Raw genomic sequence first — 12,931 nt, 5'->3', positions numbered from 1 at the left:
AAATGGCATGACAGAGAAATTGCTCTTTTAGGTCACCCTCAGTTGTCAATACTAGAGTTTTCAAAGCAATTTCTACAGTTTTGGTTTAAATGGTTTCATGGTTCGGTTCAAGTTTCAAAAACGTTAAACTGTTTGGTTTTGACACCCTCAAACCGAACCATTGCCAATTGTTAATGTTGTTCATGCAAAGAAGGTTGAGCTGGATTTATGTAAGTAATAGAGGTCTTAAAATATTCCTTTCTTATATTGGGGTTTGCTTTGTGTTATACTTTGCAAGACTCCATAGGCTCTTATTTCCTTTTGATAGATAAATAGGACATGCATATATGCTTCTCATGCTTGATGGTTGAAACCATCTTTTAAAGCAACACAATCAGAAAAATGTAGTATTTGTGGAGTTTGTTACCAAATCAAATAACCTCCATATATGTTCTCTAGTTTTCCATTGTTTGCAAATTCTTTAGTTAACAATGATACACCTACCAACATAGCAAATCTTATATAAACAAAGAAACACCTCTTTTGGACCATTAAGGCTTGGTTTCATGCACAAGAGGCTATATAATTATCACACAAAGAATTCAGCAAAACCTTTTTTTTCGCTAAAAATCACCCTCCAAACCCTAAAAATATAATCAATTTTCCAAGCCTTCTTGAGCAATTAAAACTCACATGCAAAGCCTCCAAGGCACATTCCGCTGAGGTTGTAGAAAAGTCGGCAAAAATCTACTCCATTAGCTCCAAAGCTATATTTTGAGAGTTGCATCAAAAGAGACATCAGTGACTTCATTTAGCTTTTCAATACCCTAATTCTCACTCCATAGAGAATTTCGAAAATATGTTCCACTCCATAGAGACATCTAAAATCAAAACTAAAACTTTATAGAGAAGAAGCTTTTCATTAACTTCAATATAATGGTTTTACATAAATAGATACATTAGCAACAGCTAATGCCTCAGAAAACGAGGGCTCAAATGAGCAAGCATGCACACCAAAATTTCATTATCCCAGATAGAATAAATCAAAGTTCACCACAGCCATTGACTGTAGCTTCTTTTGTCATCAGTGCCATGACACATTGCACTAAGGAGATCCTAGACTAATACTTGGTGGCCTTACTTGGCCCTAATAACTAATAATCTTTCAGGAATTAGTGTGTGGATTCAATCAACCTCATCAATTACTTGTTTGATTGAAACTTTGACCAGAATCCAATGAGTACAATCTCTGATGTGCTTTGTCTTCATCATTCTAGATTCGAGGCAGACTTGATTTTCTAAAGAGTTCATCAATCATCACAAGCTTATAGCCATAAGATAAAAGCTTCTGGTCACACAACCCTCCAGCTATTGCTTGTATGACTACGGCGTTCATGATTAGGCTGTTTTTTGCTGTGAATTTCTGTCCGACATGAAGCCAAATAGAGTCCAACATACACTGCTATATATCTGCCAGTAGCAAAACCACTTTTAAATAGATAGAGGTGTCCTCGATACAAGTAGGGAATACCCTACACAGCCTGAAGCTTTCGAACTGGTTCTCCTGTTAATTCTAACCCAGCAAATTCTCCTATATCATGGCCACCGATCGGTGATAACCACTCCTCCAATCCAATATTGAACCCATCAGGATTTAAGCCACTTCTTTCAGAGAACATTGAAATCTGCAACAAATGCAGTCTATATCATAAATGGATCACATTAAATGTGATTATCTCATGCATCTAAATGGCTGTACTTTGTGGAATCATTCCAAGATAAGACATACATGATTAGCCATCGCCATGCCACTTAATGCAGCAGCTTGTAGATTAGAACCAAGAAGCCAGTCTCCACAAATTCCTACGCGCCCATTTGCATCAAAAATGCATGGAATATTTGGTGTATTAACTGGAAGTGCTGCACCCCTGCCCATAAAACCTTTAGGAATTAGAAGGAATATTAAGATAGACACTGCTATAAAAATAGAATAACATGGGATATTATATATATGATAAGAGACAGTCATAAGACAGAACCAGAGCTGGACTCTCATAAATAATGGTGTGGGCAATGACCCTTCTTCAAGCCCAAAAGCCATTTCAACACCCCGAAGCATTTCCCTTTTGACTCTTTCTGCTCGTGCAGTTGGGATGCTTTCCTGCAGGTTATTTTGATATTAAGGCATAAGATCAACACTTGGCACTGAGATATGAAGTTAGATAGCTTCCTAAATTCTTAATTGTAACTTGAGTATTACTTGGGGAACTTTATTCTTTTTGCCATATGCCGCAGTGCTAAAGAACGTCCAGCAATATGGGCCATTCATCTCAGAAGGATTCAACTTAGCTGTGTTATTTCCTATCCAAGAAACGGCATCAATTCCTTTGACAAAAGCACCGCCCAGTTGAATGTTCCTATTCCCTGAGATGACAGAAGGCAAGGGCTTCTCAAAGGCTGCCATCAGAGCCCATATTGAACTAAGCTCGAGCCTCTGAAATAATGGGAATGGGAATCCAGTTCAATAACTCAAAGGTAAGACATTACCTAAGCCACATATTATCTATCTATAGATCTTTTGATTTATTTATCTATCTATATACCTATTTACTGCCTAACTAGTTCGAAAATCTATTTTAACTGTCTATATTTTAGATGGATAGCTAGCGCTTTTTACACATTATGAATATTTTTATTATGATGTTTAGCTTAATGAAAACATATGTTTTCCAACTAACATATTGTTTTAGAAAAAAAAATTCTCCCATCCACTTTCTATATCTTATAGATTCATGCATAATTGATCAAATACATTCACAAGTAAGTCGAACTGCATTACATGGTACTATAATGTATTGTCTTGCTTATCTTTAATCTATCTTCAAACTTCAGATGTTCCTAAAATTCAATACACTGATAACCATCTTTCTGAATACCTTCATCTGTTTGGCAACTAAAGGAACCCCAACTGGTCCAAGAAGGCGATTTGCACATTTACCTAGAGCAGTAAATGAGCATTTTAATAGCTTTAAATATTAGGTTATACAATGCCAAAACAAGTGTAGAGTTTGAAGTCTTAAAATAATAAATAGTTTTGTTCTATTTATATTAGTATCCACCATAAATTATGAAGATTTATCTGCAAAATGCAAAAATGCTTCAGCAATACCAGAAATACTACTTCAGATGGTGAAAACATTGTCAATAAGCAGCATCATGAATTACCACACGCACCATTATGAGCAATAATAACGATGTCGTAATCTCCATGATCTTTCTCATTCTCAAAGAGGTGCCACATACCACCAGATTCAAGCATTTTACTTATCCAACAAGGTCTCCGTACTTCAATCAATTGTCTCTGTACCACAAATTAATCAAATCAATTTCATATTCATTGTAATTCATCAATGAAGTAGCCTGCAACAAAATCTCGCAGTTTGTGCTTGATTCCTGAAGTTCTTATCAATATACCATAGTGGAAATATAAGGAGGTAATATTTCAGACATAAGCTAAAATGAAAAATACAATGATCAGAACACAAAGGTTAATGGGCCAAGCCAAAGAACATATTATTCATGCTATGCTATCTGAATCTGATCGAAGCAGAGAAAATTTATAGCTTACCATTTGCAGATCAAAATCCAAAGTTGAAGTTCACTCTCAGGTTCTAAAGTTAGTTATCTTAAAAAATTTCTAATTCCATAATCTAGCACTAGGAAAACATTTACCTCCTAAAAGAGCCTACACTTCTTTTAAGAAATCTCATGAAAACCTCCTCACCTTTGATAGAAGATGATCTGCTAGAAGACGCATCCCATTTGTCGCAATATACTTCGTACAGGGTTGAGATTCTGTGAAATTCCCACCCTTTTCCAATGTCCCAACAACTCCATTCCATTCTCTAACAGCACCTTCATCAAGCCATTGATTGACAAGTTTTTTAAAACTGGGGTCAGTTGCTGTGAAATATTGTGCTCCATGTTCAAAGACCAATGGAGGAGAACCATTAAGTTGGGCAATATGACGGGTACCCATGCGACCTCCTAGACCATGTTTTCCCTGTGCATGCATACAGAAAACAAGATTTGAATGCCTTTGTTTTTATCATATTGGGGATATACCCTAGCTGTAACCCATATCTTTTATTAACCCATATAGCATACACCTAGATTCAAAACTCCCTGATGTACTAGATGACTGGACTATGGACATCATCGTCCTGATCCACCACACCAACCAACCTCAGATACCATGTCCCTCACAACTACTCGACCTATACATACATACATACATACATACATACATACATTCATACATATTAGTTATGCACTTCTTGCTTGTGAACCATCTCTAGAATCATTCCAGTGAATCAATTATCATCTTTGAAAAGAAAACATATAGTCTTTATCTTTGTTTCAGTATGGATAACATGAGTTTTCCATATTTATAATCATAATTTGCCTCAAGGGAAGATTTTGACGTTTCTCTCCCCAGCCTGCACATTAATATGTTATTATCATTTCTTTCTTATTACTGATTTCCAACAATTGGATCTCCTATTTGTAGTTCCAAACTGATTGTTGTTCCCTGTTGAAAAGTCAACATCACCATCATAAAACCATAATGGGGGTACTTACAGTGTCGAAGACCGTGGAACGGATTCCTCTCTCTTGAAGAGCAAGTGCACACATGATGCCGGACATTCCACCACCAAGGATGGCCACATTGGGGTTTTTGCTGAGTGGCGACAGAATCTTTACTTGCTCCTTTACCTTGGGGGGTTTTATTCTCTTTGATGGCTCAGGGGTTCTTCCATCCTCAAATGTAGTGCCTTTTTTCCCTTTGATTTTGTCAGAGTCAACCTCTGAGATCCTCCTGCTATTCGTGCCGTTGCCTCTTTTGCCAGGGATGCCTTCTCCCGGGCGCAGGTTCCTCTGCATATTCTTGCTCCCATTTGATACCCTGTTCGCTGCTGGTGGTGGTGGTGTAGACGATGATGGACGGGTGGATTGGGTATGGGTGCCTTCAGATTTCTTTCTCCACTCTATTCCTCCTCCTCCTCCTCCTCCTGCTGCTGCTGTACCCATTTTGCCGCTCTTCTTTGAGCCACAGGGTACGGTGAGGAGGAGGAGGCGGCGGCGTTGTTCTGAGTTGAGAGCAAAGAAAGCAGAAGCAGTAGATGTAAGTGCAGCAGCAGCAGTTGGTTTCATAGGCTGCTGCTGCTGCTGCTGCTGAGGATGAGAGAGAAGAGGAAAGAAGAATGTGGGTGGTTGTGAAAGAAGGATGAAGTGGCGAGAAGGATATGTGTGGCGCAAGGATGAAGAAGAAGAAGGCAGAGAAGAAGGCAGAGAAGAAGGAGAGAAGGAGGAAGTTGGATGAGACCCCAGAAACAACGACGACGACGACGACATGATATGCTGGCTCTGTCTCTCTCTGTCTCTCTCTCTCGCTCTCTACCCAAATGAATTCAGTAGTGCCTACCGAGAGATGATTCATGATGATTCATACATCCATATAGTCTAAAGAAAGATAAGCTTTCGATTGAGGAGAGGAGAGGATGGAGGGAGTGCCCCCATCAAATGAAATGAAATCAAGAGAGAGAGCTTGCATTTGACGACGACAAACAATAGCAACAATAATTAATGTCTTCAGCTTTTTTTATGTATGTATCATGTATGTACATATTCCCTTACTTGTTTTGCCTCAACAAACCCATCTTCTTCTTGCTTATTATGTCACAAGACTGCATACCAACAAACTCGAGTTTACATACTTACGTAGATACTAGAGAATCCATCAAATCCGGAATATGAATGAATTTGCACTGTAGCAATCCAATTCATCGCTTCTTAATTCGATGGGTCATGAATCCCGTATCATTTCATCATTAGCTTCTGAGTTGCCTTCATCTCTCCTACTTAATCAGGTCATGATTCACCATTATTTGATGAACTAACGATGTAGCTTTCTTCACCTTAGGCAATGAAGAATGACCTTCAACAAGAGTTATATTGAGATTCATATTTCGTTTATGAGATACCATTTGGTACATCATAATTAGTCAAGCTAATATAGGAAATGCATGAATTATTAATTCGCAATGGACAAGCAAGCAAGCATGGTGATTTTTTTTAAGGTACTTAACCATGTGAAGCTACTCTAAAGCAATTCGAGCCTTACAAAAAAAATAGTTGCATTCCGCAAATAGGTAAATCACTATGCCATTACTTCAATTTTTTGTATGTAATAAGAATGCCATTTTTTAAACTTTTCCTACATTCATTCTTTTGTATCTACTTTCTTGGTAGCTCCGAGGGACAAATGTCATAAAGCTCTTGGTTAACTTTACACAATCGCATATTTAGGATGTCAAGGAGGTTGACAACATACAAAATCACACACAAGTGAACATTGTTGGTAACCCACACACCCAAGAGGATTATTGTAAGGCTTGGAGTGAAACACTTAACATTAAGCAAAATCTTAAGACAAAGAGAGAAGTTGCCTAGATGGAGATAGCTCAATTGGTAAGGTGCCCAACGAATACCGGGAGGTCCTTGGTTCAACCCTACATTCCACAATGCCATCTACTTGATTAAGTGATATGTTAACACTAGGGTAAATTAATTACAATTAAATTAAATTAAATAAATTGAGAGAGAGTCTAGCCTTGGTTATGAGAATGAAGAAGAAGACTGAAAAAGCACCAAATTTTATGTAGTAGGAGGTAGTGGATTTAACTCCCAATTGTCTCTTGAAAAACATATTTTGATTCGTATGATGCACACCGCCATCATTTTATTTTATCCACATTCACAATTAGTCCACTACGTTTGCAATATGCTCGGAGTAAATGTTGCATACCATCAACATCATATGAAAAGAGACCACATCATTCACATATAAAAGCAATAAGACAACTTGTTGTATACGGTTTGGAGCATCTAATTGTTCTTCTCTTGTAACCTTATTCTCCAATTTATCAACACATACAAGAGTGTAGGTGATGGAGGACACCCTTGTTCAACCCCTAGGTTACTTAAAAGTTATTTTGAGAATCCATTGCCTATTTTAGCTAGCGTTTAACTTGCGCATAAAATCATGGTACTATGCCAAAACCTCTTTTAAAATAACAAAATAACAAGATAGTGTTTTTCCTTGTCAATTCTAAGGAGGGGAAATATGATGGCATGTTGGCGACAAATTGACATGTGAGTGTTTCGAGGATATGCAAGGATGGGCAGTGTGTGTGTGTGGGGAAACCCATAGGTGTCATGGCAACATTAAGGTAGTGAGTTATGACTAGGAAATTCATGTGGTGGTGTGGGAATGGGAAGAATAGAAATCAATTAGGGTTTCCAATTGGTGTTAAGGTAGGGGGAATTGTGAGTGGAATGACCCTTACATATGCCTCTCTAAAAGACATGTTGGTATATGGCATTGTTGTCTCTTTGTAGTCCGAAAAGTTGGTGCCCATCTTCTTCTTCCAACTTGACTAGCCAATTCAAATAACCGTTATCAATTATGAACGTTCCAATTGAGTAGCTTTCACTTCACATTGTTTTCCAAGATGTCAGACCAAACAAACCCATGTAGAGGGTGTGCTTGGCTTCACTACTATGCATGTCAAATATGAGCTAGTGTGCCAAGACATGGAGTATGGTGAAGAGCAATGTAAGGGCCTCCATGTCGATGTTCATGCAAAGATTAGCAAGGCAAGTGAAGTAGACATGATATGCCATGTCCCTTATTGTCATGATGGTCGTCTGTATCAAATGTCACTCATAGAAGAGGAATAATGGATGGAAACAAGTCTTTAGCTTTAAGCAAACCATCTTTAGTGTCTCTAGGGTATAACATGAATGATGTTAGTTGGTGATTCTCCATTGAACCCACTTCTACAAACTTTGGACATTAAATGGGTGATGATATGATGCTGACACTTCTTATGTGACAAACAAACTCTACAAGATATTCTTATCTTGTTCCAAGATGTTTTTTGAGATACAAAGCAAAACCGAGAGTTTGGTTTTAAATGAGGCATGAGGCATCTCCTAGCTTGTATATGTTGCCTCCTTTTGGTGGAATAATATGTTCCATATTCAAGCTTGTAATGCTTCTAGTGTTGATTCTATCATAGTTATGAGGACCTTTAACTCAAATGGCTATGCTTGGATCTTGAATACTTTAAGCTTTGCTTCCATTGTCACAACTTTCTACTTCTCTTGAACCTCAAACTTTCTAATTCACTTGTACTAGTTTGAGGAAAGTTTCAGGTTGGTGGCAAGCATGTTGTATCATGCATGGAGCTCTTGGACTTCTTTGTGTATGACCTTTTGCAAGTGAGTCTATGTAAGTTCCATTGACATAGCAAAGCCTAATCCCTAATTCTACCATGTGTTCTTCACAATACGCATTGTGCTCATTTTCAAACTTTAAATTCTTCTTGAAAATCACCTCTGGATTGTAACTTCTCATCTTCCAATCCGGTGGTGTGGGCATAACTCTTCTTCAAGGTGTTGGAGTTCCACTTGGGTACTCTTCTATACTTCTTTAGACTCAGCTAGTTGGCATCTGGCATATTGGAGACCATATATTCTTTTATTTCTATCAATATATTTTGAAAAGTTTAGTATACTAAACTATGATTGTTACTATCAAAGCATCTATGGTGCAATCATTGGATTGTCAAAAGTTCTTCCACAAGTCCTTTATAGTTATAGGCAGGGCATTTTATTTAAGCAAGTATTTGGACTCAAGACCAAGTTGGGACCATTGGATTGTCAAAAGTTCTTTCACGAGTCCTTTATAGTTGAGGCAGGGCATTTTATTTTAGTAAGTATTTGGACTCAAGACCTAGTCTCCCAACATCGCATACATGGGTCAATCTGCTATTAGTACAAGTAGCAACATCACCGGTCAGCATCAATAGATAGGTGGAAAAACTGGTATACATTCACCAAAGAAATTGATGAAGGCATAATAGGGATAAAATTTAATGACAAATTCAGAAACCCATTGACACAGAAGTCAATAAAAGTACAGCTCTCTATCAAAATTTCATAGACGAATTAATCTGTCTGAAATCTTTAAACCTAAATGTTGTGGCACAAGAAGAATTTTATGCTTTGTGTGCAAGAAACTGCTGCATTCAGAGACCTATTCAATCATTGGATGGCTTTACCAAAATTTCATCCATGAATTAATCTACCTGAAATGTGTAAACCAAAATGCTGTGAATGCTGTGGCATGAGAAGAATTTCATGCTTTATGCAAAAGCCACTGCTATAGTACAAGCGAAATGTTACGCTTAGAATTGTGGGATTATCAAGCTACAGCTATTCCCTTGGATAGTGATGCAATTACATCACGTGGCTGGTTTCTATACATCAATCACATGAAAAGGCACATGTATCCAAAGTTTTTACAGAACTTTTGCAATACTCATTGTTCAAAACTTGAAGCTGTAAATGATCAAAACAGCCAAGTGAACTCCAGGCTAGTCAAGATATTTGAAAGAGGTTTTGTGATTATGTGTATGTGAAATGATTGTCATTTTGTCCTCCATGGCAGCTGCATACTTCCAAAATATCCATTGATAGGAAATCCATTATTATCTTGGAAAACATTCGTTTATATCAAGCAATTATACTTTTGTCATACAAGAACTACGATTTGCATTATGAGGCTGCCCCAATTTTCCATATTACGGTGCCAACAATCCTTACGACTTTCCAATCATTGCATCAAGGCATCTTTGATGTCCTTGATGTCAATGAAGCAGCCGCAGATGAAGCAGTAGGAACAACACCAGTGATGACTCCAGGCTTAGATAAATGCAAAAGACTGCATCAGGGAGTTAAAGGCATAAGATATCTACAATTCTATGGGAAGCACATAAATGCAGAGTTTAAAGTAGAACGACTTACGGGGCCAAATGTTCAGCAAATGATGCAACTGCTGTAGCCACTTCAGTGTAGTTATCAGCAGAAGCAGAAGCTGCGATCTCAACTAGCTGCAGCCCCATGCTGATAGGCATAGCCTCATCAATTGCATGCAACTTTGGCATCTTACAGATTGAAGACACTGATATCATGATAGGTACCACTTTCTGAAACTGAAATTTAAAACCTACACGAAGCAGCTCATAGTCCAACTTGTAGCCCAAAGATTTGAAAAACCGCAAGGCGTTCTTGCTAGTTTTGCAGTTCAGAACACTACGCACCAATGCTGGCATTTGATCAGCCCCTGCACCACGCATTGCGCCCCCAATGTGTCTAACACTCCTGATGCATTGTAAAATATGTTGCCATATATCAAACATGGATATTTCTAGTAAATAGTATTCAAGAATTGTTATATACCAAAGAGGATCGTTCTCAGAAAGGTCACAAAGAACATGCACTTCAGATGATCCTTGCCCTGCAAATACGACATTAGTAATCAATGTGCTTCATAATATATTATCAAATATAACCATACACATATAGTTAATGATTTATTGACAGACCCAAATTAGGTCCGCTCTTCAGGCAGAGCTCATGGACCTTCATGACTTGACGATGGCTTCCACAAAGTCCTTGCAACAGCACTGCCAGTGCTTCAACATGCTTCATTATCCAGCACAAAATTAGAACAAGGTTCATACAAACATTAATAATAACTGAGACATTTAAGAACGTGCTGTTTATATTGCTCGCATATAGAGCTATGGTCAGAGTAAGCATGCTTTTTGGTTTGTAAGAGAAGCCAAATTTAATATGATTTTTTGTTGGTAAAATTCTTGGATACCACCCCATTTTTTTAAAATAAAAATGTCTTAAAGAGCATCCCATCTGTGCTCTCCAGCCTTAAATCATGCAGCTGAATGTTCTTGTGAAGACAAAGCCACATAAGTGTCAATGTAAGTGGTGTGAATCTCTCTGCTAGCATCCAACCTTGCAACTGATTGCAATGCTTCCTTATGCTTCAAGCCAAACACATTACAAAGGCCCCCCTGACGGAGAAATGGTATGAACCTGGCTTAACTCACTTCATGAACTATTATCCCACATCTTCTGAGCCACTCTGTTCCACATTACGGATAATTTACTGTTGCTGGTACCACGACACCTGCAGTTCTTTATGAAAGCCTCGTATGACCAATCTTGATCCCAAGTTTTCACCGTTTTGTTTTACTTGTCCTCTACCTCTGATGTTGACCTCTCTGGAATTTTAGCTCCAGCGAGTACATACTTGACATAATACCGTCACAACAAAAACGCATTTTCCTTGATTCTCAATTATATAATGTGGTAACTTGTCGCGTATTTCGACTCTCTAAGAAGTGTAAAGACGCAAGAAGCAAGAAGCTCAGCAAGGAAAGCGGGTTTCCAGCAGAGAGTTTTAACCTAGCAATCAGAAGGTTTTAGAGATCTGCGATACGTTTCTTCGTACCTGGCTCTCGATGATGCCCTGCATGATGCACTCCATGCCGCCGCCGCCACCGCCACCGCCACCGCCGCTGCTGCCCGCGCCCTTTGCCTCCCCCCCGCCTTTCATCTTCTGCTTACCAAAAAGAAGCTGCTACATACATACATACATAATAAAAACTGTACCTATTGAAACTTGTACATATATGTTTATATACATACATATATATATATATATATATGTACATACATACATGATACATAGATAGAATGAATCATACGTGCATTCGCATTCGAGAATGACTCAATCAAACGTGTATGGTAAATCATCTCAAAGTTGGATTGGATTGACTAGGGTCTATATTATATATTGATTCACTCTTCAATCCCAATAAGTGGACTCTAATCCATTGTGAACCACCAACATAAGTATGGTTGCAATATTTGCATTGTATCACATGCATACTTTTGGGAGCAAATCAAGACATCTCTATCATCCTCACTTTAGAACTTTACAAAAAAATGAGTATGAACTATAGAGATTGAATCAAAATATGTCATTATAAATTATAATCAAACGTTCAAAAACTCATAAAACGTATATTGGAGAATATGAAGAAAACATGACATAGGCATAAAATTTCTAATAACTTACCACTAGGGTGACCTAATTTCTAATAACAAAGAAAGAAAGAAAGAAAGAAAAAGGAACATGACACTAACATAAAATTTTGCCATGACATAGGCAGTAGTAGCATAACAACTTACCACTCGGGTGAGCTAATTTCTAATAACAATGAAAGAAAGAAAAAGAAGAAAAAGGAACATGACACTAACATAAAATTTTGCCATGACATAGGTAGTAGTAGCATAACAACTTACCACTTGGGTAAGCTAATTTCTAATAACAAAGAAAGAAAGAAAAAGAAGAAAAAGGAACGTGACACTAACATAAAATTTTGCCACGACACTAACAAGAGGATATGAGAAAGTTGGGAATAGTAGCACAACAACTTACCACTAGGTTGTGCTTAGTTCTAATAATTTAAAAAATAAAAGAAAAAAATTAACATAAAATTTTGCTATGGCATGGTAGTAGGTACTAATGAGAGAGAGAAAGAGATGAGAAAATTGGGAACCAAACCTGGGACATAGACAACAATAGCGCAACTCCTTAGCACTAGGGTGAGTTGAATTGTAATGACAATTAATGAAAAAAATGAAAACAAAAAGGAGCACATATTTTTCCCATTTCAAATGTGTTCGTTTCCAAATGTTTCCAAACGTTTGAATGCTTGCACGAACACGAATATTACGTTCTATGCATACATATTGTAAAATGCCTCAAAACTGTTGGGATTATGGTCCCTCCGGATGGGATGGTCGGATGTCCGGGAATCGGGAATGAAGACCCGAATGAGGAGTACCCGGTATCGGATCCGGATGATGAAGACCCCGGCTACGGAGCCGGATGACGAATGTACCCGGAGAGAGATCCGGATGCGGGGACACATTTGTGAATATGTTTGCCAAGGGC

General features: G+C 37.9%; 2 protein-coding genes across 2 annotated transcripts; both read right to left on the bottom strand.

The window, feature by feature from the left end:
- Nucleotides 1-861: 861 nt before the first annotated feature.
- LOC147866928 (FAD/NAD(P)-binding oxidoreductase family protein) lies at nucleotides 862-5,424 on the bottom strand. The gene is made up of 8 exons (XM_087339695.1): nucleotides 4,621-5,424; nucleotides 3,764-4,042; nucleotides 3,214-3,340; nucleotides 2,916-2,977; nucleotides 2,240-2,473; nucleotides 2,019-2,140; nucleotides 1,769-1,907; nucleotides 862-1,664 (listed from the first exon to the last, which is right to left on the bottom strand). The coding sequence occupies exons 1-8, from the start codon at nucleotides 5,392-5,394 to the stop codon at nucleotides 1,512-1,514; spliced, it is 1,890 nt and encodes a 629-aa protein (XP_087195821.1). The 5' UTR covers nucleotides 5,395-5,424; the 3' UTR covers nucleotides 862-1,511.
- Nucleotides 5,425-9,271: 3,847 nt separating this feature from the next.
- Nucleotides 9,272-11,559, bottom strand: LOC147866927 (mediator of RNA polymerase II transcription subunit). The gene is made up of 5 exons (XM_087339690.1): nucleotides 11,420-11,559; nucleotides 10,494-10,593; nucleotides 10,348-10,405; nucleotides 9,913-10,269; nucleotides 9,272-9,829 (listed from the first exon to the last, which is right to left on the bottom strand). Exons 1-5 carry the CDS (start codon nucleotides 11,522-11,524, stop codon nucleotides 9,730-9,732), a joined length of 720 nt encoding a protein of 239 aa, XP_087195816.1. The 5' UTR covers nucleotides 11,525-11,559; the 3' UTR covers nucleotides 9,272-9,729.
- Nucleotides 11,560-12,931: the final 1,372 nt, after the last annotated feature.

Source organism: Azolla caroliniana, unplaced genomic scaffold (assembly GCF_043228905.1).
Source record: "Azolla caroliniana isolate FFs.n. ecotype wild unplaced genomic scaffold, voAzoCaro1.0.p SCAF_2, whole genome shotgun sequence".
NCBI classification, from domain to species: Eukaryota; Viridiplantae; Streptophyta; class Polypodiopsida; order Salviniales; family Salviniaceae; genus Azolla; species Azolla caroliniana.
The sequence above is the reverse complement of the archived record's forward strand: the minus strand, read 5'-3'. Positions and strand labels throughout refer to the sequence as shown.

Coding starts and splice junctions, on each gene's coding strand:
- LOC147866928 (XM_087339695.1), bottom strand. CDS start 5,394: ATGTCGTCGTCGTCGTCGTTGTTTCTGGGGTCTCATCCAACTTCCTCC. Junction 3,341..3,763: donor CAGATCATCTTCTATCAAAG/GTGAGGAGGTTT, acceptor TTTGTGGTACAG/AGACAATTGATTGAAGTACG. Junction 1,665..1,768: donor GCATGGCGATGGCTAATCAT/GTATGTCTTATC, acceptor CATTTGTTGCAG/ATTTCAATGTTCTCTGAAAG.
- LOC147866927 (XM_087339690.1), bottom strand. CDS start 11,524: ATGAAAGGCGGGGGGGAGGCAAAGGGCGCGGGCAGCAGCGGCGGTGGC. Junction 10,406..10,493: donor GAAGAGCGGACCTAATTTGG/GTCTGTCAATAA, acceptor TCGTATTTGCAG/GGCAAGGATCATCTGAAGTG. Junction 10,270..10,347: donor TCTGAGAACGATCCTCTTTG/GTATATAACAAT, acceptor ACAATGCATCAG/GAGTGTTAGACACATTGGGG.